The sequence below is a fragment of the Choloepus didactylus genome, chromosome 1 (assembly GCF_015220235.1).
Source record: "Choloepus didactylus isolate mChoDid1 chromosome 1, mChoDid1.pri, whole genome shotgun sequence".
NCBI classification, from domain to species: Eukaryota; Metazoa; Chordata; class Mammalia; order Pilosa; family Megalonychidae; genus Choloepus; species Choloepus didactylus.
In genome coordinates this window covers 246,116,248-246,140,701 of record NC_051307.1, presented here as the reverse complement: position 1 = coordinate 246,140,701, position 24,454 = coordinate 246,116,248, and the positions used below count along the sequence as shown (strand labels likewise).

General features: G+C 39.2%; 1 protein-coding gene across 1 annotated transcript in view; it reads left to right on the top strand.

The window, feature by feature from the left end:
• ISY1 (ISY1 splicing factor homolog) overlaps positions 1-24,454 on the top strand; it is a 44,664-nt gene that overhangs the window by 8,890 nt on the left and 11,320 nt on the right. The window contains exons 6-9 of the mRNA XM_037802958.1: positions 15,104-15,216; positions 17,614-17,731; positions 20,642-20,764; positions 21,944-22,065. Of these exons, the coding sequence (XP_037658886.1) occupies positions 15,104-15,216; positions 17,614-17,731; positions 20,642-20,764; positions 21,944-22,065 (476 nt within the window). The remainder of the gene's footprint in view (positions 1-15,103; positions 15,217-17,613; positions 17,732-20,641; positions 20,765-21,943; positions 22,066-24,454) is intronic.

Below are 24,454 nucleotides of genomic sequence, written 5' to 3'. Positions count from 1 at the left end.
AAGTGATGCCTAGTAAAAGTAAGCTCCAGTTTCTCATCAGAAACCATGGAGGTAAGAAGGGAGTGGAGTGATATATTTAAGATACTCAAAGAGAAAAACTGCCAGCCAAGAATTCTCTATCCAGCAAAACTGTCCTTCAGAAATGAGGGAGATTTTAAGACATTCAGAGATGAACAGAAACTGAGAGAGTTTGTTAATAAGAGAACTTCCTTATAAAAAATACTAAAGGGAGTCCTGCAGACTGAAAAGAAAAGACAGGAGAGAGAGTCTTGGAGGAGAGTGTAGGAATGAAGATTATCATTAAAGGTAACTAAAAGGGTAAAAAGAGCAACAGTGATAAGAAATGACCTATAAAAGCCAAAGGATAAAATGGTTGAAGTAAGTACTGCCAGTAATAGCATTGGAAGTTAGCGGATTAAACTCCCCAGTCAAAAGACACAGATTGGCAGAATGGATTTTAAAAATGTGAGCCATCTGTATGCTGTCTACAAGAGACTCACCTTAGATCTAAGGATACAAATTTGTTGAAAGGCCGGAAAAAAATATTCCATGCAAACAGTAACCAAAAAAAGCTGAGGTGGCTATACTAATGGCAGACAAAATAGACTTTAAATGCAAGCTGCTGTAAGAGACAAAGAAGGACATTATATATTAATAAAACAGGCAATCTGCCCAGACAAAATGACAATCATAAATATTTATGCACCTAACCAGGGTTCCCCAAAACACATGAAGCAAACACTGGCAAAACTGAAGAGAGAAATAGGTGTATCTGCAATTATAGTTACAGACTTAAGTACATCACTCACATCAATAAACGGAAGATCTAGACATAGGATTAATAAGGTAACAGAACTTGAATAATTTTATAAATGAACTAGACCTAACAGAGATGTACAGAACAATGCATCCCCAAACAGCAGGATATGCATTCTTGTCAGGTACTCATGGATCGTTCTCTAGGATAGACTACATGTTGGGTCACAAAACAGGTCTCGATAAATTTTTTTTTTTTTTTTTTTTTTTTTTTAGGAATAACCTTCATTTTATTATTATTATTTTTTTTAATCATCATTTTATTGAGATATATTCACATACCACGCAGTCATACAAAACAAATCGTACTTTCGATTGTTTACAGTACCATTACATAGTTGTACATTCATCACCCAAATCAATCCCTGACACCTTCATTAGCACACACACAAGAATAACAAGAATAATAATTAGAGTGAAAAAGAGCAATTGAAGTAAAAAAGAACACTGGGTACCTTTGTCTGTTTGTTTCCTTCCCCTACTTTTCTACACATCCATCCATAAACTAGACAAAGTGGAGTTTGGTCCTTATGGCTTTCCCAATCCCATTGTCACCCCTCATAAGCTACATTTTTATACAACTGTCTTCGAGATTCATGGGTTCTGGGTTGTAGTTTGATAGTTTCAGGTATCCACCACCAGCTACCCCAATTCTTTAGAACCTAAAAAGGGTTGTCTAAAGTGTGCGTAAGAGTGCCCACCAGAGTGATCTCTCGGCTCGTTTTGGAATCTCTCTGCCACTGAAGCTTATTTCATTTCCTTTCACATCCCCCTTTTGGTCAAGAAGATGTTCTCCATCCCACGATGCCGGGTCTACATTCCTCCCCGGGAGTCATATTCCACGTTGCCAGGGAGATTCACTCCCCTGGGTGTCTGATCCCACGTAGGGGGGAGGGCAGTGATTTCACCTTTCAAGTTGGCTTAGCCAGAGAGAGAGGGCCACATCTGAGCAACAAAGAGGCATTCAGGAGGAGACTCTTAGGCACAAATACAGGGAGGCCTAGCCTCTCCTTTGCAGCAACCGTCTTCCCAAGGGTAAAACTTATGGTAGAGGGCTCAACCCATCAAACCACCAGTCCCCTATGTCTGTGGTCATGTTAGCAACCATGGAGGTGGGGTAGGCGAATACCCCTGCATTCTCCACAGGCTCCTCAAGGGGGCACTACATCTTTTTTTTTTTTCCTTGTTTTTCTTTTTTTTTTTTTTTTTTTAACTTTCCCTTCTTTTTTAAATCAACTGTATGAAAAAAAAAGTTAAAAAGAAAACAAACATACAATAAAAGAACATTTCAAAGAGGCCATAACAGGGGGGTAAGAAAAAGACAACTAACCTAAGATAACTGCTTAACTTCCAACATGTTCCTACTTTACCCCAAGAAAGTTACATAATATAGCAACATTTCTGTGAACTTGTTCCTACTATATCCATCAGAAATTAACAGACCATAGTCATTTCTGGGCATCCCCAGAACGTTAAATAGCTTATCTGTTCTTCTTGGATTATTGTTCCCCCTTCCTTAATTGCTCTCTACTGCTAGTTCCCCTACATTCTACATTATAAAACTTTTGTTTTACATTTTTCAAAGTTCACATTAGTGGTAACATATAATATTTCTCTTTTTGTGCCTGGCTTATTTCGCTCAGCATTATGTCTTCAAGGTTCATCCATGTTGTCATATGTTTCACGAGATCGTTCCTTCTTACTGCCGCGTAGTATTCCATCGTGTGTATATACCACATTTTATTTATCCACTCATCTGTTGAAGGACATTTGGGTTGTTTCCATCTCTTGGCAATTGTGAATAATGCTGCTATGAACATTGGCGTGCAGATATCTGTTCGTGTCACTGCTTTCCGATCTTCCGGGTATATACCGAGAACTGCAGTCGCTGGATCGAATGGTAGCTCTATATCTAGTTTTCTAAGGAACTGCCAGACTGACTTCCAGAGTGGCTGAACCATTATACAGTCCCACCAACAGTGAATAAGAGTTCCAATTTCTCCACATCCCCTCCAGCATTTGTAGTTTCCTGTTTGTTTAATGGCAGCCATTCTAACCGGTGTTAGATGGTATCTCATTGTGGTCTTAATTGGCATCTCTCTAATAGCTAGTGAAGCTGAACATTTTTTCATGTGTTTCTTGGCCATTTGTATTTCCTCTTCAGAGAACTGTCTTTTCATATCTTTTGCCCATTTTATAATTGGGCTGTCTGTACTATTGTCATTGAGTTGTAGGATTTCTTTGTATATGCAAGATATCAGTCTTTTGTCAGATACATGGTTTCCAAAAATTTTTTCCCATTGAGTTGGCTGCCTCTTTACCTTTTTGAGAAATTCCTTTGAGGTGCAGAAACTTCTAAGCTTGAGGAGTTCCCATTTATCTATTTTCTCTTTTGTTGCTTGTGCTTTGGGTGTAAAGTCTAGGAAGTGGCCGCCTAATACAAGGTCTTGAAGATGTTTTCCTACATTATCTTCTAGGAGTTTTATGGTACTTTCTTTTATATTGAGATCTTTGGTCCATTTTGAGTTAATTTTTGTGTAGGGGGTGAGGTAGGGGTCCTCTTTCATTCTTTTGGATATGGATATCCAACTCTCCCAGCCCCATTTGTTGAAAAGACCATTATGGCTCAGTTCGGTGACTTTGGGGGCCTTATCAAAGATCAGTCGGCCATAGATCTGAGGGTCTATCTCTGAATTCTCAATTCGATTCCATTGATCTATATGTCTATCTTTGTGCCAGTACCATGCTGTTTTGGCAACTGTGGCTTTATAATAAGCTTCAAAGTCAGGGAGTGTAAGTCCTCCCACTTCGTTTTTCTTTTTTAGAGTGTCTTTAGCAATTCGAGGCATCTTCCCTTTCCAAATAAATTTGATAACTAGCTTTTCCAAGTCTGCAAAGTAGGTTGTTGGAATTTTGATTGGGATTGCATTGAATCTGTAGATGAGTTTGGGTAGAATTGACATCTTAATGACATTTAGCCTTCCTATCCATGAACATGGAATATTTTTCCATCTTTTAAGGTCCCCTTCTATTTCTTTTAGTAGAGTTATGTAGTTTTCTTTGTATAGGTCTTTTACATCTTTGGTTAAGTTTATTCCTAGGTACTTGATTTTTTAGTTGCTATTGAAAATGGTATCTTTTTCTTGAGTGTCTCTTCAGTTTGTTCATTTCTAGCATATAGAAACATTACTGACTTATGTGCATTAATCTTGTATCCCGCTACTTTGCTAAATTTGTTTATTAGCTCTAGTAGCTGTATCGTCGATTTCTCAGGGTTTTCTAGATATAAGATCATATCATCTGCAAACAATGACAGTTTTACTTCTTCTTTTCCAATTTGGATGCCTTTTATTTCTTTGTCTTTCCGGATTGCCCTGGCTAGCACTTCCAGCACAATGTTGAATAACAGTGGTGACAGCGGGCATCCTTGTCTTGTTCCTGATCTTAGAGGGAAGGCTTTCAGTCTCTCACCATTGAGTACTATGCTGGCTGTGGGTTTTTCATATATGCTCTTTATCATGTTGAGGAAGTTTCCTTCAATTCCTACCTTTTGAAGTGTTTTTATCAAAAAGGGATGTTGGATTTTGTCAAATGCTTTTTCAGCATCTATTGAGATGATCAATTGATTTTTCCCTTTCGAGTTTTTAATGTGTTGTAATACATTGATTGTTTTTCTTATGTTGAACCATCCTTGCATGCCTGGAATGAACCCCACTTGGTCATGGTGTATGATTTTTTTAATGTGTCTTTGGATTCGATTTGCAAGTATTTTGTTGAGGATTTTTGCATCTATATTCATTAGGGAGATTGGCCGGTAGTTTTCCTTTTTTGTAGCATCTTTGCCTGGTTTTGGTATTATATTGATGTTAGCTTCATAAAATGAGTTAGGTAGTGTTCCATTTTTTTCAATGTTTTGAAAGAGTTTGAGTAAGATTGGTGTCAGTTCTTTCTGGAAAGTTTGGTAGAATTCCCCTGTGAAGCCATCTGGCCCTGGGCATTTATTTGTGGGAAGATTTTTGATGACTGATTGGATCTCTTTGCTTGTGATGGGTTGGTTGCAGTCTTCTATTTCTTCTCTGGTCAGTCTAGGTTGTTCATATGTTTCCAGGAAATTGTCCATTTCTTCTACATTATCCAGTTTGTTGCCATACAATTGTTCATAATATCCTCTTATAATTTTTTTAATTTCTTCAGGATCTGCAGTTATGTCACCTTTTTCATTCATTATTTTGTTTATATGGGTCTTCTCTCTTTTTGATTTTGTCAGTCTAGCTAGGGGCTTGTCCATCTTGTTGATCTTCTCAAAGAACCAACTTTTGGTGATATTTATCCTCTCTATTGTTTTTTTGTTCTCTATGTCATTTATTTCTGCTTTAATCCTTGTTATTTCTTTTCTTGTAGTTGGTTTAGCATTGGTTTGCTGTTCATTTTCTAGCTTCTTCAGTTGATCCATTAGTTCTTTGATTTTGGCTCTTTCTTCCTTTTTAATATATGCGTTTAGTGCTATAAATTTCCCCCTTAGCACTGCTTTTGCTGCATCCCATAGGTTTTGGTATGTTGTGTTCTCATTTTCATTCGTCTCTATATATTTAGCAATTTCTCTTGCTATTTCTTCTTTAACCCACTGATTGTTTAGGAGTGTGTTGTTCAACCTCCAGGTATTTGTGAATTTTCTAAGTCTCTGATGGTTATTGACTTCTAATTGTATTCCATTGTGGTCAGAGAATGTGCTTTGAATAATTTCAATCTTTTTAAATTTATTGAGGCTTGTTTTATGTCCGAGCATATGATCTATTCTGGAGAAAGTTCCATGAGCACTAGAAAAGTATGTGTATCCTGGTGATTTGGGATGTAATGTCCTGTATATGTCTGTTAAATCTAATTCATTTATCAGATTGTTTAGGTTTTCAATTTCCTTATTGGTCTTCTGTCTGGTTGATCTATCTATAGGAGAGAGTGATGTGTTGAAGTCTCCCACAATTATTGTGGAAACATCAATTGCTTCCTTTAGTTTTGCCAGTGTTTCTCTCATGTATTTTGTGGCACCTTGATTGGGTGCATAGACATTTACGATTGTTATTTCTTCTTGCTGAATTGCCCCTTTTATTAGTATGTAGTGGCCTTCTTTGTCTCTCAAAACATCCCTGCATTTGAAGTCTATTTTATCTGAGATTAATATTGCTACACCTGCTTTCTTTTGGCTGTGGCTTGCATGAAATATTTTTTTCCATCCTTTCACTTTCAGTTTCTTTGTGTCCCTGTGTCTAAGATGAGTCTCTTGTATGCAACATATTGATGGTTCATTTTTTTTGATCCATTCTGTGAATCTATATCTTTTAATTGGGGAGTTTAATCCATTTACATTCAACGTTAAAACCGTGAAGGCATTTCTTGAATCGGCCATCTTATCCTTTGGTTTATGTTTGCCATATTTTTCCCCCTCCTCTCTATTAATATCCTTTATTGTACCCATACCGAATCTCTTTAGTACTGAACCTTTCTCCAAGTCTCTCTGTCCTGTCTTTGTTTCTCTGTCTGTAGAGCTCCCTTTAGTATCTCCAGTAGGGCAGATCTCTTGTTAGCAAATTCTCTCAGCATTTGTTTGTCTGTGAAAAATTTAAGCTCTCCCTCAAATTTGAAGGAGAGCTTTGCTGGATAAAGTATTCTTGGCTGGAAATTTTTCTCACTCAGAATTTTAAATATATCGTGCCACTGCCTTCTTGCCTCCATGGTGGCTGCTGAGTAGTCACTACTTAGTCTTATGCTGTTTCCTTTGTATGTGGTGAATTGCTTTTCTCTTGCTGCTTTCAGAACTTGCTCCTTCTCTTCTGTGTTTGACAGTGTGATCAGTATATGTCTCGGAGTGGGTTTATTTGGATTTATTCTATTTGGAGTTCGCTGAGCATTTATGATTTGTGTATTTATGTTGTTTTGAAGATTTGGGAAGTTTTCTCCAACAATTTCTTTGAATACTCTTCCTAGACCTTTACCCTTTTCTTCCCCTTCCGGGACACCAATGAGTCTTATATTTGGACGTTTCATATTATCTATCATATCCCTGAGGTCCATTTCGATTTTTTCAATTTTTTTCCCCATTCTTTCTTTTATGCTTTCATTTTCCATTGTGTCATCTTCCAGGTCACTGATTCGTTCTTCAACTTCCTCTAGTCTTGTACTATGAGTGTCCAGAATGTTTTTAATTTGGTCAACGGTTTCTTTAATTTCCATAAGATCATCCATTTTTTTATTTAGTCTTGCAATGTCTTCTTTATGCTCTTCTAGAGTCTTCTTGATTTCCTTCATATCCTGTACTATGGTCTCATTGTTCATCTTTAGTTCTTTGAGTAGCTGCTCTAGGTGCTGTGTCTCTTCTGGTCTTTTGATTTGGGTGCTTGGGCTTGGGTTATCCATATCGTCTGGTTTTTTCATATGCTTTATAATTTTCTGTTGTTTTTGGCCTCGTGGCATTTGCTGAACTTGATAGGGTTCTTTTAGGGTTTGTAGACCTATTGAAGTCCTTATCTCTAATTTATCAGATCTACAGCTTCGTGGAGTACACTTTCTCTAACTAACCAGCAGGTGGCGTCCACGAGCCACCTGTTCTCCACAAGCCAGCTCTCCCCTGCTTAGCCTTTTTTTTGGTGAGTGGGGGAGTGAGTCTTGTGGGGCCCAATTGGTGTACCAAGCTTGCGTGTGTAGTTGGTGTTGCCTGCCCTGTATGTGGGGCGTGTTTCTGGGCAGTCGGGGAGGGGGGGTGGCCCTAACAATCAAATCTCCCTGATGATCCTAGAGTTTTAAAGCTGCTGCAATAGTCTAATCCTTCAGTTCAGTCCTGCCACAGTTTGTCTCTGCCACTGACCCACAAGTCTTTGGTATTGGCGTATGGCTCCTGAGACTTGCAAGTGGGCCCCTCTTCCAGGCCGTGCACCCCGGGTCCTCTGTTGAGGGATGACTGTGCTATGTCACAGGTGAGTGCCGTCCCCCCAGGGCAGTTCTGGGCTGCTGGGCTGTGTAGGGAGGCTCCCAGTCTGCTCAAATGATGGCTGAATGGGGCTTTGTTAATTCACACTGCTCCACCTTCCCAGCTCTGGGACAATCAGCTGAGGTTGCAGGGAAGGCTAATGTCCACGCCCAGTTTTGTGGTGTGTGCCTGTTATTTGAAGCACTTCCGTCACACTGGGTTGTCTGGGGCAGCTCTTGGCTATGGGGCTGGCGATGGGCAGGAGTGTTTCCTGTCCACCAGGATGGTGGCTGTGAGCGGACACCCCCCTTTTCTTGGGAAGTTGTGGTGTTTAGTGAATTTTCTCAGCCACTGGATTATTGCCTTTTGTCTCAGAGCTCTCTTAGTTCTGCTCTTGACTTGACGTGCCCAAATTGCAATTCTTTGAAGCTTTCTGTATTGGGCTTCTTAGAGTAATTGTTTTAGAAAAAGAAAAAAGGATCAAAAAAAAAAAACAAAAAAAAAAACGGGCCCTCCTCAGAGATCTAATGGGTTATTGAAATGCTAATAGACAAAGCTACCAGGGCCATTAAGGAAAGGTCCACAGGACAGAGAGATCAGCTTTTCTTCGGGATTTGCATATGCGCCTCAAGGCCTGAGCTCCGCCCTTCCCCTTTCTGTGTTCACCAGAACTCCGAAAAGCCTCTGCTTTTATTTTGGAGTTTTTCGTGTTATTTTTTTTTTTTCTATGCCTGTCTCCTCTCTGCTGGGCTGGCAGCTCTCAGATTCTCTGGTGTCTGGTCTCAGTCTATCTATGGTTGGAGTTTGAATCAGTAGAGTGGGTTTCCGAGAAGGGCTACCACTGCAGTTCTCCCTTCTCCTTCCCGGAGCTGACAGCCCCTCCTCCCACGGGACTGAGCCTGGCAGGGAGGGGCGCGGGTCCCCTGGCCGCAAAAACTTACAGATTTCGCTGATCTCAGCAGTTCGACATTTTCATGAGTGTTGTATGAAGTATGCCCAAAGACAGATTGCTCTGTGGTGTCCAGTCCACGCAGTTCCTGGCTTTTTACCTACTTTCCTGGAGGAGTAACTAAAACTTACAGCTCACCAGTCTGCCATCTTGCCCCGCCTCCTCAATAAATTTTAAAAGATTGAGATTATACAAAGCACTTTCTCTGATTTTAATGGAATGAAGCTGGCAATGAAGAACAGGCAGGGAACTGGAAAATTCAGAAATATATGGAAGTTAAACACTTAAATCAGTGGGTCAAAGAGAAATCAGTAAATATCTTGAGATGAAAACAAGAAGAAAACATATCAAAACTTACGGGATGCAGCAAAGGCAGTGCTAATAGGAAAATTTATAGCCCTAAATGTGTACATTAAAAAGGAAGAAAAAGCTAAAATCAAAGACCTAACTACACAACTGGAGGAACTAGAAAAAGAACAGCATACTAATCCCAAAGCAAGCAGAAGGAAAGAGAAGATCAGAGCAGAAATAAAGGCAATTGAGAACAAAAACCAATAGAATCAACAAAACCAAAAGTTGATTCTTGGAGAAGATCAACAAAATTGACAAACCCTTAGTGAGCCTGACAAAAAAAAAAAGAGAGAAGATGCAAATAAAATCTGAAATGACATGGGGCATTACTACTGACCTCAAAGAAATAAAAGGATCATAAGAGGATACTATGAAACTGTAAGCCAACAAAGTAGACAATTTAGATGAAATGGGCAAACTCCTAGAAACCACAAACAACACACACTGACTCCAGAAGAAATAGAAGACTTAAAAAAAAAAAAAAACAATCACAAGTAGAGATTGAAACAGTTGTCAAAAACCTCCCAACAATGAAAAGCCCAGGACCAGTTTGTTTCACAGATAAATTCTACCAGTCCTTCCAAGAAGAATTAATATGAATACTGCTCAAGCTCTTCAAACTCATTCTATGAAGACAACATCACCCTAATACCAAAGCCACATATAGATACCACAAGAAAAGAAAATTACAGGCCAATTGCTCTAATGAATATAGTTGCAAATTGAATCCAACCTCATATTAAAAGAATTACACACCATGATCAAGTGGGTTTTATTCTAGGTATGCAAGGGTGGTTCAAAACAAGAAAATCAATTAATGTGATATACCACATTAACAAATGGAAGAAGAAAAATCACATGTTCTCGATTGACACAGGAAAGGCATTTGATGAAAACCAACATTCTTTCTTGATGAACACTTCAAAAGATAGGAATAGAAGAAAACTTCCTTAACATGATAAAGGATATATATGAAAAACCCACAGCTAGCATCATAGTCAGTGGTGAAAAAGCTGAAAGGTTTCCCTTTGAGATCAGGAACAAGACAAGGATGCCCACTGTCACCATTGTTATTCAACATTTTGCTAGAAGTCCTAGCTAGAGCAGTTAGGCAAGATAAAGAAATAAAAGGCATCCAAATTGGAAATAACAGTCAAACTATCACTGTTTGCAGATGATAGGATCCCATTACCTAGAAATTCCTGAAAAATCTGTAACAAAGCTACTGGAGCTAGTAAATGAATTCTGCAAAGTGGCAGGATACAATATTAACACTCAAAAGTCATTAGTATTTCTATACAATATTAATGAGCGATCCAAAGTGGAAATCAGGAAACAAATTCCATTTACAATAGCAACTAAAAGAATCAAACATCTAGGAAAAAACTTAACCAAGGATGTGAAGGACCTGTATTCAGAACACTATATAACATCGCTGAAAGAAGTCAAAGACCTAAATAAATGGAAGGATATTTCATGTTCATGGATTGGAAGACTAACTATTGTTTAGATGTCAGTTCTACCTGAAGCTATTTACATTTTCAGTGCAATCCCAGTCAAAATTCCAACAGCCTGCTTGGCAGAATCAAATTTATTTGGAAGGGCAAGGGGCCCAAAATAGCCAAAGACATCTTGAAAAAGAAGAACAATGTTGGAGGGCTCACACTGCCTAATTTTAAAACTTACTACAAAGCTGCAGTAGTCAAATAGTGTGGTACTGGCATAAGATAGATATACAGACCAATGGAATCAAATTGAGAGTTCAGAAGTAGACCCTCACGTCCATAGCCAATTGATTTTTTTTAATTAAAGTCAGTTTTATTGAAATACATTCACACACTACACAGTCATCCATGGTGCACAATCGAGTGTTCACAGCACTGTCATACAGTTATGCATCCACCACCCCAATCCATTTCTGAACATTTTCCTTAAACCAGAAAGAATCAGAACAAAAATAAAAAATAAAAGTAAAAAAAGAACACCCAAACCACCACCCCCATCCCACCCTATCCTTCACTCAGTTTTTGTCCCCATTTTTCTATCCATCCATCCACATACTAGACAAAGGGAGTGTGATCCACAAGGTTTTCGCAACTGCACTGCCACCCCCTGTAGCTACATTGTTACACAGTTGTCTTCAAGAGTCCAGACCACTGGGTTGGAGTTTGACAGTCTCAGGTATTTACTTCTAGCTATTCCAATACATCAAAACCTAAAAGGTGTTGTCTATATAGTGCATAAGAATGTCCACCAGAGTGACCTCTGGACTCAGTTTGAAATCCCGCAGCCACTGAAACTTTATTTTGTTTCATTTTACATCCCCCTTTTTATAGCCAATTGATTTTTTACAAGGTTGCCAAGTACAGTTAATTGGGAAAGAATAGTCTCTCTAACAAATGGTACTGGAAAAACTGGATGTCATATGCCAAAGAATGAAGGGAGACCCCTATCTCACACCATATACAAAAATTTACTCAGTGGTTCAAAGGCCTACATATAGGAACCAAGACTATTAAACTCTAGAAGAAAACATAGGAAGCATCTTCAGGGTCTTGTGTTAGGAATTGATTTCTTAGATTTTACACCCAAAGCACCAGCAACAAAAGAAAACATAGATAAATGGGACCCCATCAAAATTAAAAACTTTCGTGTCTCAGAGGACTTTATCATGAAAGTGAAAAGTCATCCTACTCAATAGGAGAAAATATTTAGAAATCATGTGTCTGATAAGGGTCTGATATCCAGAAAATCCTACCAGTCAACAACAGAAAGACAAACAACCTAATTAAAAGTGGACACAAAATTTAAAAATGGACAAAAGACTTAAGACATTTCTTCAAAGAGGGTAGACAAATGGTCAAAAAGCACATGAAAATTTACTCAGCATCATTAGCTATTAGGGAAACGAAAAGCAGAACTCAATGAGATACCATTTTACACCCACCAGAATGGCTACTATTTCAAAAAAAAACAGAAAATTACACGTGTCCAAGAGGTTGTGGAGAAATTGGAATACTCATCCATTGTTGGTGGGAATGTAAAATGGTGCGGCTCCTGTAGAAGACAGTTTGGTGGTTCTTTGGAAAGTTAGGGTGTATAGAATTACCATATGATTCGGCAATCCCACTTACCAGGGACTTGAACAGACATTTGCACACCAATGTTCATAGTAGCATTGTTCACATTTGCCAATAGGTGGAAGCAACCCAAGTGTCCTTCAACCAATGAATGGATAAAGAAAATGTATGTATGTACAATGAAATACTCAGCCATAAAAAGGAATGCAGTTCTGATGGATATAATAGTATGGCTGTATCTTGAAGACATCATGTTAAGTAAAATAAGCCAGACATAAAAGCACAAATATTGTATTATCTTATTGACATGAAATAATTATAATAAACAAGCTCAGAGAGTCAGAATCTAGTATATAGGTTACCAGGGGCTGGGGTGGGGGTAGGGAATAGAAAGTTAATGCTTAGATTTTACAGAATTTCTGTTGTGGTTGATTGTAAAGTTTGGTAGTGGATGGTGGCGATGGTAGCTCAACATTGTGAATGTAATTAGCAGCACTGAATCATATATGTGAATGTGGTTAAAAGGAGAAATTTTAGGTTGTATATATGCTACTAGAATAAAAATTTTAAAAATATATAGGACCAAGCCCACTTGGCTGGTGAACTCACTGACCTCCCCCTTATGTAGGACATGACTCCTAGGGGTGTAAATCTCCCTGGCAAGGTGGGACATGACCCCCCAGGCATGAGCCTGGACCTGGCATCATGGGATTGAGAAAATCTTCTTGACCAAAAGGAGGAAGCAAAATGAAATAAAATAAAGTTTCAGTAGATGAGAAATTTCAAATGGAGTTGAGAGGTCACTCTGGAAGGCATTCTATGTGCTATATAGATATCCCTTTTTAGTTTTAGAGTATTGAAAATACCTGGAAGGAAATACCTGAAACTGTTGAACTGCAGTCCAGTAGCCTTGATTCTTGAAGACAGTTGCAAAACTATGTAGCTTACATGGCTCACACTCTTTATCCAATGTATGGACAGATGAGTAGAAAAATGGGGAAAAAACTAAATGAAAAATAGGGTGGGATGGGGGGGATGGAATGCTTTGGATATTCTTTTTTACTTTTATTTTCATTCGTTTTTGGAGTAAGGAAAATGTTCAAAAACTGAGGTGATGAATGCACAACTATATGATGGTACTGTGAACAGTTGATTGTACACTATGGATGATTCTATATTATGTGAATCTATCTCAGTAAAGCTGAATTAAAAATACATAGGACTGTACAACAGCACAAACAGTAAACCCTGTTGTAAATGATGGACTCTAGTTAATAGTAGAATTACAAAAATGTTCTTTCATGAGTTGAAACAAATGTACCATGCTCATGTGAGGTATTAATAATATGGTGGTATATGAGTATTGTGTATTTTATGCATGCTTTTTCTGTAAACCCACAACTTCTTTAATTTAAAAAAATGGCTTCATACTCTATGATTCCATTCATGTGGTATTCTGAAAAGACAGGATTATAGGAATTGAAAACAGTTCAGTGGTTACCAGGATTTGATGGTGAGGGAGGGGCTGCCTACAGAGGCTTTAGAGAACATTTGGGGTGATAGAATTGCCCTGTATCTTGATTGTGGTCAGTATTACTCGACTGCATACATTTGTGAAAGCTCATAGAACTGTACACCAAAAAAGAGTGATGTTCTTGTGTGTAAATTTTGAAAAAGTGAATAAAAAGTTAATTCTTTAACTTATTCTGGCCTTCTCCAAGATGATTCCTGGATTTGCTTTGGAAAGTAGGAGGGAATTCCCAGAAGCTCCCTTGTTCTTTCCTTAAGGTCATTAGAGGTTGGCCCTCTTGGGTTCTCCTGGTGAGTGTCATACTGGAAAGTCTCTTAACGGTGGTGGCAGATCTCCCTTTTTAACAAGACAAAATGTGTGAGTTGTAGAATTTGTTTTTACTTTATTTTTTAATGGACTTTATTGTAGCAAAATTTACATGTAATAAAATGAACTCATTTTAAGTGTACAATTGGATGAGTTTTGACAGCTATGTTTACCCAAGTTGCTTTTAGTTTTTGGCCACCATCGATGACCCTTCAGCAAACACCTTTGTGTATACCCCCTTGAATTATCATTAGGCTGAATCCTCAGGCTCATGATTCTTGTTAGATGATTTTCCCACGTAACCACACGTTGAGTTCCTGAAAGAACTAAACCTACACAGAATGCTGCCCACCATGAATGCTTATGCCAGCTTTCTTGTGTCTTTGATAGCATTGGTATGATAAAATTTTTCCCCAAGATTTTTCTGTTTAATAGTTATATAAATGGGACTGCAGGGTTGCCACTGAGGACAAAGATTTTTTTTCCCAAGGCTTTTTTTTCCCCCTTATACTAGTGGGAACTTGGTTCCCATCCATGCCCTTTCATTTATTTGGGTTTTGATATTTCTCTTACAAATTTGAATGAGTTTCTTTATGTGGTATACCTTTGGAAGTATACCTTTTTTTTAATTGTGTTAATGTATATCCATACAGGATTTCCCATTTTAACCACTTTCATGTATACAGTTCAATGATACTAATTGTATTTACAATATTGTGCTACCATCACCGCCATCCATTACCAAAACTTTTTCATCATGTCAAACAGAAACCCTGTACCCATTAAGCAATAACTCCCCCTGGTTACTTGAAATATACTTTCTATCTCTATGAATTTTCTTCTTTGAGGTATTTTATATAATCGGAATCATGCAGTAGCTGTCCTTTTTTGTATGGCTTATGTTACTCAACATGGCATCTTCAAGGTTCATCCATGTAGTAGCATGAATCAGAGCTTCATTCAATTTTAGGGCTGAGTAATATTCCCTTGTATGTATATACCACATTTTAATTATCCATTCATCTGTTGATGGTTGACATTCATTTCTAAGGGTATGAAATTGAGTGGTTTTTGGAAGAAATGATGTTGTTAACATTTTTGTTTTATAGCTGGTCTAGGTGAATTCCGAATTCGTGATCTGAATGATGAAATTAACAAACTGCTAAGAGAAAAAGGACACTGGGAGGTCCGGATAAAGGAGCTGGGCGGCCCTGATTATGGGGTAAGTAAACAGCAGCCCCAGTGTCGTTTGGTGTGTGATCTAGTGAGCTTTTTGGCTGCTAGATAGATCTGTCTACCTTTGCATTTCCTGCAGCTCTCAGCTCATACCTACCCCAGGGTAGGTACTCAAGAAATGAAAGCAGGCTCAAAAAGTACATGAGGAAAGGGTGGATACAGTAATGTGTAAAAAATTCACAGCACAAGGCTCAGAGGTTGACAGGGCACCCATGTGTAACATTCTGATGCTCTTAAGTAAGCAACTTAATCTCTATACCTCGGTCTCCTTTTCTCTGAAATGATCATGGCCTCCCCACATACCCTCTCTGAGTTCCTGGGGAGTTGGGTGAAGGCTATTTGTTGGCTTCTTCACCTGACAGAGCCTCAGACACACTCCATTCCTTCCCTTCTTTGAACTTTTACAAATGTAATACTCTACAAAGGCTTTCAAACTTTTAGGACCATGACCCTTTGGAAACACAAACACACACACACACATACTTTGTATCACAACCCAGTACAAGCAAAAATTTGCTGAAAAAAATACTATGATGATGTGTGTTATTAGTTTCTTTTCTGTTCTGTTTTGATTTTCAAAAATAATGGTTGCACTCCATTTGGTTGATTTTACAACGTGCTGATGTGTCTCGGCTTTGAGAAACACTGCTCCAGAATCTGTTTTCCCATTTGTAAGGAGATCTATCTCAGATCGTTTGAACCGGTGGCCTCTAATCAGTGAGCTGTAATATGCTACGGAAAAAACACATGCTATTTTTCTACATGTTGGTCTTTTCCTCTTTATGTAAGTCTGACACAAACCCTGGAGTCTCAATACCTGGCAGGAAAATGAAGCATTTATTTTTCCCATTGCAGAAGGAAAGGCATGCACGTTTCTTGAGCACCAATTTTTTTCTAGGCACTGTGCTAGGAACTTTTTAATGAGTCGTCTCTTGTAACCTCTCCAGCAGTTCTGTGAGGGAGAATTTCTCTCTCCTGTCAGACTGCCTTAAAGTAATGCAGAATTGTATTAACCTTCCTGGAAAAGGGAACTGTCGCAGAAGCATTACAAATCTAATATGTAAGATACGCTGCAGTTCTACCACCCGAATTCAACACTTTCAATGTTTTTATCTGCTTCCTTCTAGGCTTTTTAAAATGCTTAATATTTTTTTCATTTTTTTGAGTATAAAAGTAAAACATTATTATTGTAGGAAATTTACAAAGTTCAGAAAAGTATCAAGGAGCAGAACAAGTTTCAGTCATAATCCTATTATATAGGTGCAACCACTAGAATATTTCCTCCCATTGTTTTTCTCTACGTGCTTTTTTCATCACTGAGATCATAAAAGTTTTGGTTCCAGGTTTTTTTCTTTCTTTCCGAAATGGTAATTTAATTACATTAATAGTATTACTTTTTTTGGAAAAAAAAATATGTATACATAATAAACATAAAATTATGAAATATAAAAATATATTTTCCTACACCCAGGAATAGCCACTATTAATATTTTCTCTTTATCTTTATAGAATTTTCTCTGTGTATATATATTCTTGTTTTTATAGAAGACAGTTCATATTCTAACTACATACTCTGTTCACTTAGTATGTCAGGAGCATATTTCATGTCAGTAAATAATCATTCTTGTCATCATTTTAAAAAACTTTTTCAAACTCACAGGAAATTGCAAAAATAATACAGAGAACTCCCATATACCTTGTACATAGATTCACCAGTTTTTAACCAGTTTAATTTCCTGAACCATTTGAAGGTAGGTTGAATTCGTCATGTTGTTTTCCCCTTAGTACTTCTGTATTTCCTAAGAATAAGAATGTTCTCTAATGTAACCATGGTAGAGTTATCGAATGTAAGAAATTTAACTTTGATGTAATAATTTCAACAAATGTACAGTCCACATGGCAGTTTTATCAATTTTCACAATAATGTCCTTTACAGCATTTTTCCCCTTCTACTACAAGACCCATACTGCATTTAGTTGTTGACATCCTCATTTTTAATGGATAGGATTCAGTTTTCTGGATGTATTTGATTTTCTTCTACTGATTCTGATTTAGGTTGTTTGCACTTTCTTTTCTTTTAGGCTTTTGTTACATAACATATCATAATCATTTTTCTAAGTCAGCATGAGTTTCTTAAGAATCATTATGTTTAAGGTCTGGAAAATCTTCTATCAGTAAATGTCTTATGCTTTACTTAAATCATTCCCCTGCTGTTAGAGATATAGGTTGATTTTTTTAAGAGATGAAAATTATGTAACATTGTTCTTTATACATAAATATTTTCCATGTTTAACATTATTATCTTAAAATAGCTTTATAAATGTGAAAATAGTGAGTTTAAGAATCATATCCATTTTCTCTTTTTTTTTTCTGTCCCAATAAGAAAGTTGGCCCTAAAATGCTGGATCATGAAGGGAAAGAAGTCCCAGGAAACCGAGGTTACAAATATTTTGGAGCAGCCAAGGATTTGCCTGGTGTTAGAGAGCTATTTGAAAAAGAGCGTAAGTAACTGACGCTTGTGAACATTTTAACCTCTAATTATTGGTAATGAGTAGGTAGGCAATACACTAAATGCTTTTCGAATATAATTTCTTAGGTGGCCAACAACCCTTCTGTGTAGGAATTATCATTTCCAGTTTTTAAAAGAGAATCCTCAAGCCCCAGGATTCGAACTCACAGACCCAGGGCCACCCAGTTGGGCCTGGAAAGTGAACCCAACATTGGCTGGCGCCAAATTCCATGCTCTTTGCAAACCCCATTCTGTCAGTCTGGATAAGGGATTTCCCTATTTGAAGTTTCTCAAAACTACTGGGTTGCAGGGGGGAGGTTCTGAAGTTCATTAAATCAGTATCATGGTTCTATTTATTTATCAGTTGAAAAAACTATGCCTGAAAAACAAATAAAATTCTGTGCAAGGTGCCAGTGTGAGAAAATGGTCAAAGGGGAGCTGCCCTATGTGAATCAAAGTTGGGAACCTTCACCTGCCCTCCCTGTTTTCTCTCTCTATTCTCTGTCTCCCACAGTGGGCCTGGGAACTTCAGCTCAACCTTGGGCTTTCAAAAATACAATTTGAAATCACTGGTCTAGAGTTATAGTGTATTTTGATTTTGCTGTTTAGGAAAGTAGTTTAAACACTTTATGGAAAAAAATGTGAAAAGTAGAGATGATACCAGTATTGTTACTACTGCCAGCATTTTAATATATTTCCTTCCTGTCGGTTTTCCTGTTTTTAAAAAAGTGTTGTTCTACTTTTACTAAATCCTGCTTCTTTTAAAGTTCTTACAGACAGAGCTAAAGTCCCCTGGACCTCCAGGCCCAGTTTCCCTGCTCAAGGGACCATCATCACTTGTTTGGCACCTCCAGGCCTTTTTCCACATGCTTATTCATCAGTTAAATTTCATATTGTAAATGACAGATGACTCCACCTAAATTGACTTAAGCAACAAAGAAAATTTATTGGCTCATAATTGAAAAGCCTGCATGTAGTTTGGCTTCAGAAGTCCAGGTCATGCTTCCTCTGGGTTCTGCTTTTGATGTCCACCGTGCGAGCTTCCCATGCCTGGTTCTCTGCTTGTGATGACAAGTTGTCTGTCATCGGCTTACATCTCGTACTCTCTCAGCAACAGATATTTTTTTACCCAAGTCATGCAAACAAAATTCTCAGAACTGAATCTGCTTGGCTTTGATTGGCTCACAGGTCCATCCTTAAACCATTCCCTGCAGCCACATGCCCTGCCCCAGGTCTGTCCCACTCAGAGGACCTGGGCCGAGAGGGGCAGGGGGTGGATAAAGGTGCTGTTACCACCAGAGGGGGAATGGATGGGGGCCTCCCCCAAAACAGCAACTGTCCCATACCTGCTGGGTTGGAGGGATTGTTGTAGAGAAGAAAAGAAGCTAAGGAACAATGTTCCATTGATATTTTTCCATGTTTATACTTACAACTCTTTTAGTGGACATGAAGAGTTAAAGAGTATCAGTCTCAATTAACCATATGTTACATAACCTTTCCCTCTCCACTGACAGCTTTTCATTGTTTCCAGTTTTTCGCAGTTATAAAATATTTGCTCATTGGGTGGGTGAAAAATATATTATTTTTATTTTTTATTTGTCTTATTGCTAATGTAATTGATCATTGAATTCAATTACTAATTGAAATTTTCATATGGTTTAGCTTTTGTTTCTGTAAATTATCAGCTTTTATCCTTTGACCCATCTGTTGGGTTAATGGTCATTTTCCTTTTGATTTGCAAGGATTGCTTAAATATTCTGGATAGTAATACTTAGTCTGAAAACATTTTCTTCAGCTCTTTCTCATTTATCTTTTTTGGTTTTTCTTATCTATATACTTAAGTTTTCCCGTTATGTTTTTTCTCACTAAACATTATAGCATTTCCCATATTACTGAAATACTTTGTGAAACAGCTCTATAGGGGCTATAGAATATCCCATCTGTGTTCATCCTGCAATTTACAACCCTAGGTGTTCCAGTTTGCTGTTTTTGCAAAATATCAGAAATGGATTGGCTTTTATAAAGGGGGTTTATTTGGTTACACAGTAGCAGTCTTAAGGCCATAAAGGGTCCAAGGTAAGGGGGTACCTTCACTGAAGGATGGCTAGTGGCATCTGAGGACAACCTGTTAGCTGGGAAGCCACGTGGCTGGCATTTACTCTGGAGTTCTGATTTCAGAATGGCTTTCTCCCATGACGTTCCACTCTTGGCATCTGCTTGCTCCTGTGTTGCTTTCTCCAAAATGTTTCCATAAGCTGCAGCTCCTCCAAAATGGAACTCTCAGTTGCTCTCCAAAATGTCGCTCTTAGCTGCTCTGAGCTCCCTCTGTTTGTGAGCTTGTTTTATATGACTCCAGTGAACTAATCAAGACCCACCCTGAATGGGCAGGGCCACTTTTCCATGGAAACATTCAATCAAGAGGTCACACCCTAACCAAAGGTGTCACTCACAGTTGGTGGGTCACATCTCCATGGAGACACTGAATCAGAAGGTTCCAACCTAATCAACACTAATATGTCTGCCCCCACAAGATTACACCAAAGAACATGGCATTTTGGGGGACATAATACATCCAAACTGGCACACTAGGTTATTCCCAAGTTTTTACTTTTGTAAATAATTCTGTGATGTACATCTTCTTTCCATAAAGCTTTTGCTAGTTGTTTTTGTTTTGTTTTAATTAGGATAGATTCTTTTACATGGACTAATTGGGTGAAAGCTTTAAGCACTGATTTTGAAAAGGATGTTAGTACTGTATAGTCCCATTAGTAGTATAGACAAATATGCCTATTTCAGTGTATCTTCATGAATATACCATATGGCTGCTTAACATTGTATAGAGTGAGACATTAGTGTAACTGTGACTTGGGAAATTCAGCTAAATTGGTCCTGTTTCTTTTAGCTCTTCCCCCTCCAAGAAAGACACGAGCTGAACTCATGAAAGCAATCGATTTTGAGTACTACGGTTACCTTGATGAAGATGACGGTGTTATTGTGCCTTTGGAACAGGAGTATGAAAAGAAATGTAGGTCAATGGGCATTGCATTTCCTTACAGATCTGATTTCCATTCACTCCTTTGAAAATGGGTTTTAAAATAGTGCTTTGGGTCAGAAGGGAGTTCTGTTTATTGTCAGTTGTCTTCTGAGTGTGTGGAGTTACTATCTCCCTCCCACACGTGAGGCAGTCGGGGTTGCCATGGGCCAGAGGCAGCAGGTGGGGAAAGCTGCCCAGAGCCACATGGGATCTCGTCCCTGTCTGCCAGGTGTTCACCATCTAGATTCGTTCCCAGGCTGACCTCTCTTGAAATCAGGCAGTGGTGCTAGGTAAGCAGCTTGTTGATCTGCTATAAACACAGCTCCAGGTTCCTCCCTAGAGCAGTGATGGGTAGCACTGTCTGAGCACTTTCTCCGGACCATGCTCCGTGCTGAACATTTTACGGGCATTCTTCAGAAGCCTCGTGAGAGCTCTGTGGAACATGCACTTGTGAATCCCCATCTTACACAACCAGGTGGGACTTGGAATCAGCTTGTCTAGCATGTTCTATCTCTGCTTTCTCTATTTTTCAGTGGGTGTGGTGAGAACCCACTCAGGTTGTTGAACTGGAAGGGATCTGAGGACATTCCTTAGGAAGCTGCCCTGTAAGGGATACAAGCAAATGCTTGTACACCAATGTTCACAGCAGCATGATTTGTAAGAGCCAAAAGGTGGGAAAAAACCTAAGTGTCCATCAGCAGATGAATGTGAATATACAAAATGTGGTCTATCCATGCAGTGGAATATTATTCAGATGTAAAAAGGAATGAGGTTCTGCTGCATGAACCTTGAAGACATTATGCTAACTGAAATAAGCCAGGCACAAAAGGACAACTATTGTATGATTTCACTTACATGAAATATCTAGAATAAGGAAATTCATGGAGACAGAAAGTAGACTAGAGGGTACCAGGGTCTAGGGGGAAGGAGATACTGAATTGTATACTTGAAATTGGTTAAAATGGGAAATGTTATGTTGTATATATGTTATAGTATCCATTTTTAAAAAACAATCAAAAAACCAAATATAAACCACCCCTCATATCTATTTCCTGCCCACCAGAATTAAGGGGTTCCTTTCCAGGGGAGATGTCTTGGCTTTTCCCTGCCCAGTATTTAGGGCTTATTTAGAGACTGGAAAAAATAGCCTTTGTTCTCCCTTGTCTTCAGTCAGAGCTGAATTAGTGGAGAAGTGGAAAGTTGAGAGAGAGGCCCGGCTGGCAAGAGGAGAAAAAGAAGAAGAGGAAGAGGAGGAAGAAGAGATCAACATCTATGCTGTCAACGAGGAAGAGGTACTGGGGTCGGCAACAAGGCATCCCGTCTGGGGCTCACTGTCCTGTGCTCTGTGAGCCATGAAGCACTGGCTTCAGGTGGTGGGGTAGGAAGGAAGCTTGGCTTGTAAATGAGGGATCAGGGTTCAAAGCCCAGCTCTGCCCCTACCTCCAGCCTAGTCCTCAGCATCCTCTCCTGGAAGATGGATATGAAAATCACCTCTCAGGATTAGAGGGAAGGTTTCAGAGAAGCATGGCTAATGGAAACACTCTGTAACTGTGCCTTGCACCAGAGGTTATTTCTTTGCTTATTAGAGATGGACTCTCTTGAGATACTGGAATTGGATTCACAAACACATTTGAAGCCATATGAGTTTTAACCCCTGACCTTGTTTCTTTTTAAGTGGCAGTGGCAATAACTCCTCTGTTGTCTAACACTACATTGTATAGATGGGGAAACAGACCTAGAGCCAAGAAGGGACTTGCTCAGAGGCTCATGGGTGGAGATAAAGCTGCAATCCCTGCCTATCGGTCAGTGCCTTCTGACTCCCAGCCCTCGTGCAGGTTCTGTTGTGGGCAAGCATTCTTCCCCAGACAGGTCCAGAACTGAACTGGTTTGCTGGTCTGAGAAAGGGAAAGGAACTCCTCCATGTGCAGATGATAGGTCAGGTTCCCTTGACATCACTGGTGCGGAGATAGGCCTAGAGAGGTTTAGGGACTCACTCAAGGCCACACAGGATATAGTAGACCTGGGGTGCATAGTCAGGTCTTGCTGACTAGCAGTGGGGATCAGTGAAACGTGTGAAGCAAGGTGGCAGCATGCTCTGGGAGGATCTTCTCAAGGTGCAAATATTCATCTGCTCACTGAGTAATGCTCTGTTATTGGTGGTTTCTGTGAGCCAAGCCTGTGCTGGGTGGAAGGGGCACAGCAGCGGACAAGCTCTGCATGCAACTCCTAGTCTGGTGGGGAGACAGGCAGGTCAGCAAGCACAGGGACAGACTGAAAATAGCAGCAGAGACAGGAGCTAGGAGAGAGTGACATTGGCTGGGAGAGCCTGCAAAGCCTCTTCCCCTGGGGAAGGGTCCCTTCGGCTGAGATTTGGAAGATGAGGAGGAGTTGACTAAGCACAGAAGGCAGGGAAAAGTGTTCCAGGCAGAGGGAACAGCAAATGCAAAGGCTGTGTGTGCAGAAAGATACTTTAGTGATTGTGAAGGGCAGAAAGCAGAGGGTGGGTGCTGGGTGTGTGAGGAAGCAATTTTTTATTTTGAAATAATTATAGATTTACAGGAAGTTGCAAAGATAGAGGTCCCATGTACCCTTCACCCTGTTTTTCACCCACTGGTTAGATCTACATAGCTACAGCACAGTATCAAAACTGGGAAACTGACATTGGTATGATGACTGTGTATAGCTCTGTCATTTCATCACATGTGTGGATTTGTGTACCCATCACTGCAGTCTGGATACAGAACTTGCTATCACCACAAAGCTGTCTCTCGTGCTGTCCCATTATAGTCCCAGCTACTTCCCTCCTTGTGCCATCCCCAACCCCTGGCGGCCACTAGTTTGTCCATTTCTATAATTTTATCATTTTGAGAATTTTATATAAATAGAATCAGGCATATGTCACCTTTTGAGATTGGCCTTTACACCCATCATCACTGGGCACAGGCCTGGTTCATAGGAGCCACTAATAACTCTGTAGGTCTGTCCAAGTTGTCATGCATCAGTAATGTGCTCCTTTTTTATTACTGTGTAGTATCCCCTATACAGAAGAGTACATAAAGTAAGCATGTACTTCAGTGCGTTTTCACAGGGTGAACACACTCCTAGAGAAAGTACCATGAAGAACCATGACCAGCACCCTGGAAGCTTCCCTGTGTCCCTGTCTCTCCTGACCCCTAATAACCGATTACTTTGACCCGTTTCTGAATTTCATATATAAAGGGAGTCACACGTATTCTTTGGTGCCTAATGTTCGTGATATTTGTTTGATATTCAGCATGGCGCTTTGACAAATAGGATGTGAACTTCCTTGTGTGCGTCTTTGGAGGACAGAGGCAGTCAATTCTGTTGAGTACACTCAGAGGAGTGGAAATACCACATCATTGGGGTAGGCACATATTTAGCTTTAGTAGATAGAGCCAAACAGTTTTCCAAAGCACTTGTACCAGTTTAGAGTCCTACCAGGAGTGTTACAAGAGGGTCCCACAAAAGGTGGTTGTATTTTCTGGTAACTTTTTATTTTGAAATACTTTCAAACTTACAGGGCAGTTACAAAATAACACAAACTCCATACAGAGAACTCTAGCATACCCCTATCCCCTGAGATACCCAGATCCACCAATTTTAACATTTGCCACATTTGTGGTATCATTCTCTCTCTATACCTCTCTCTCTCTCTCTCTC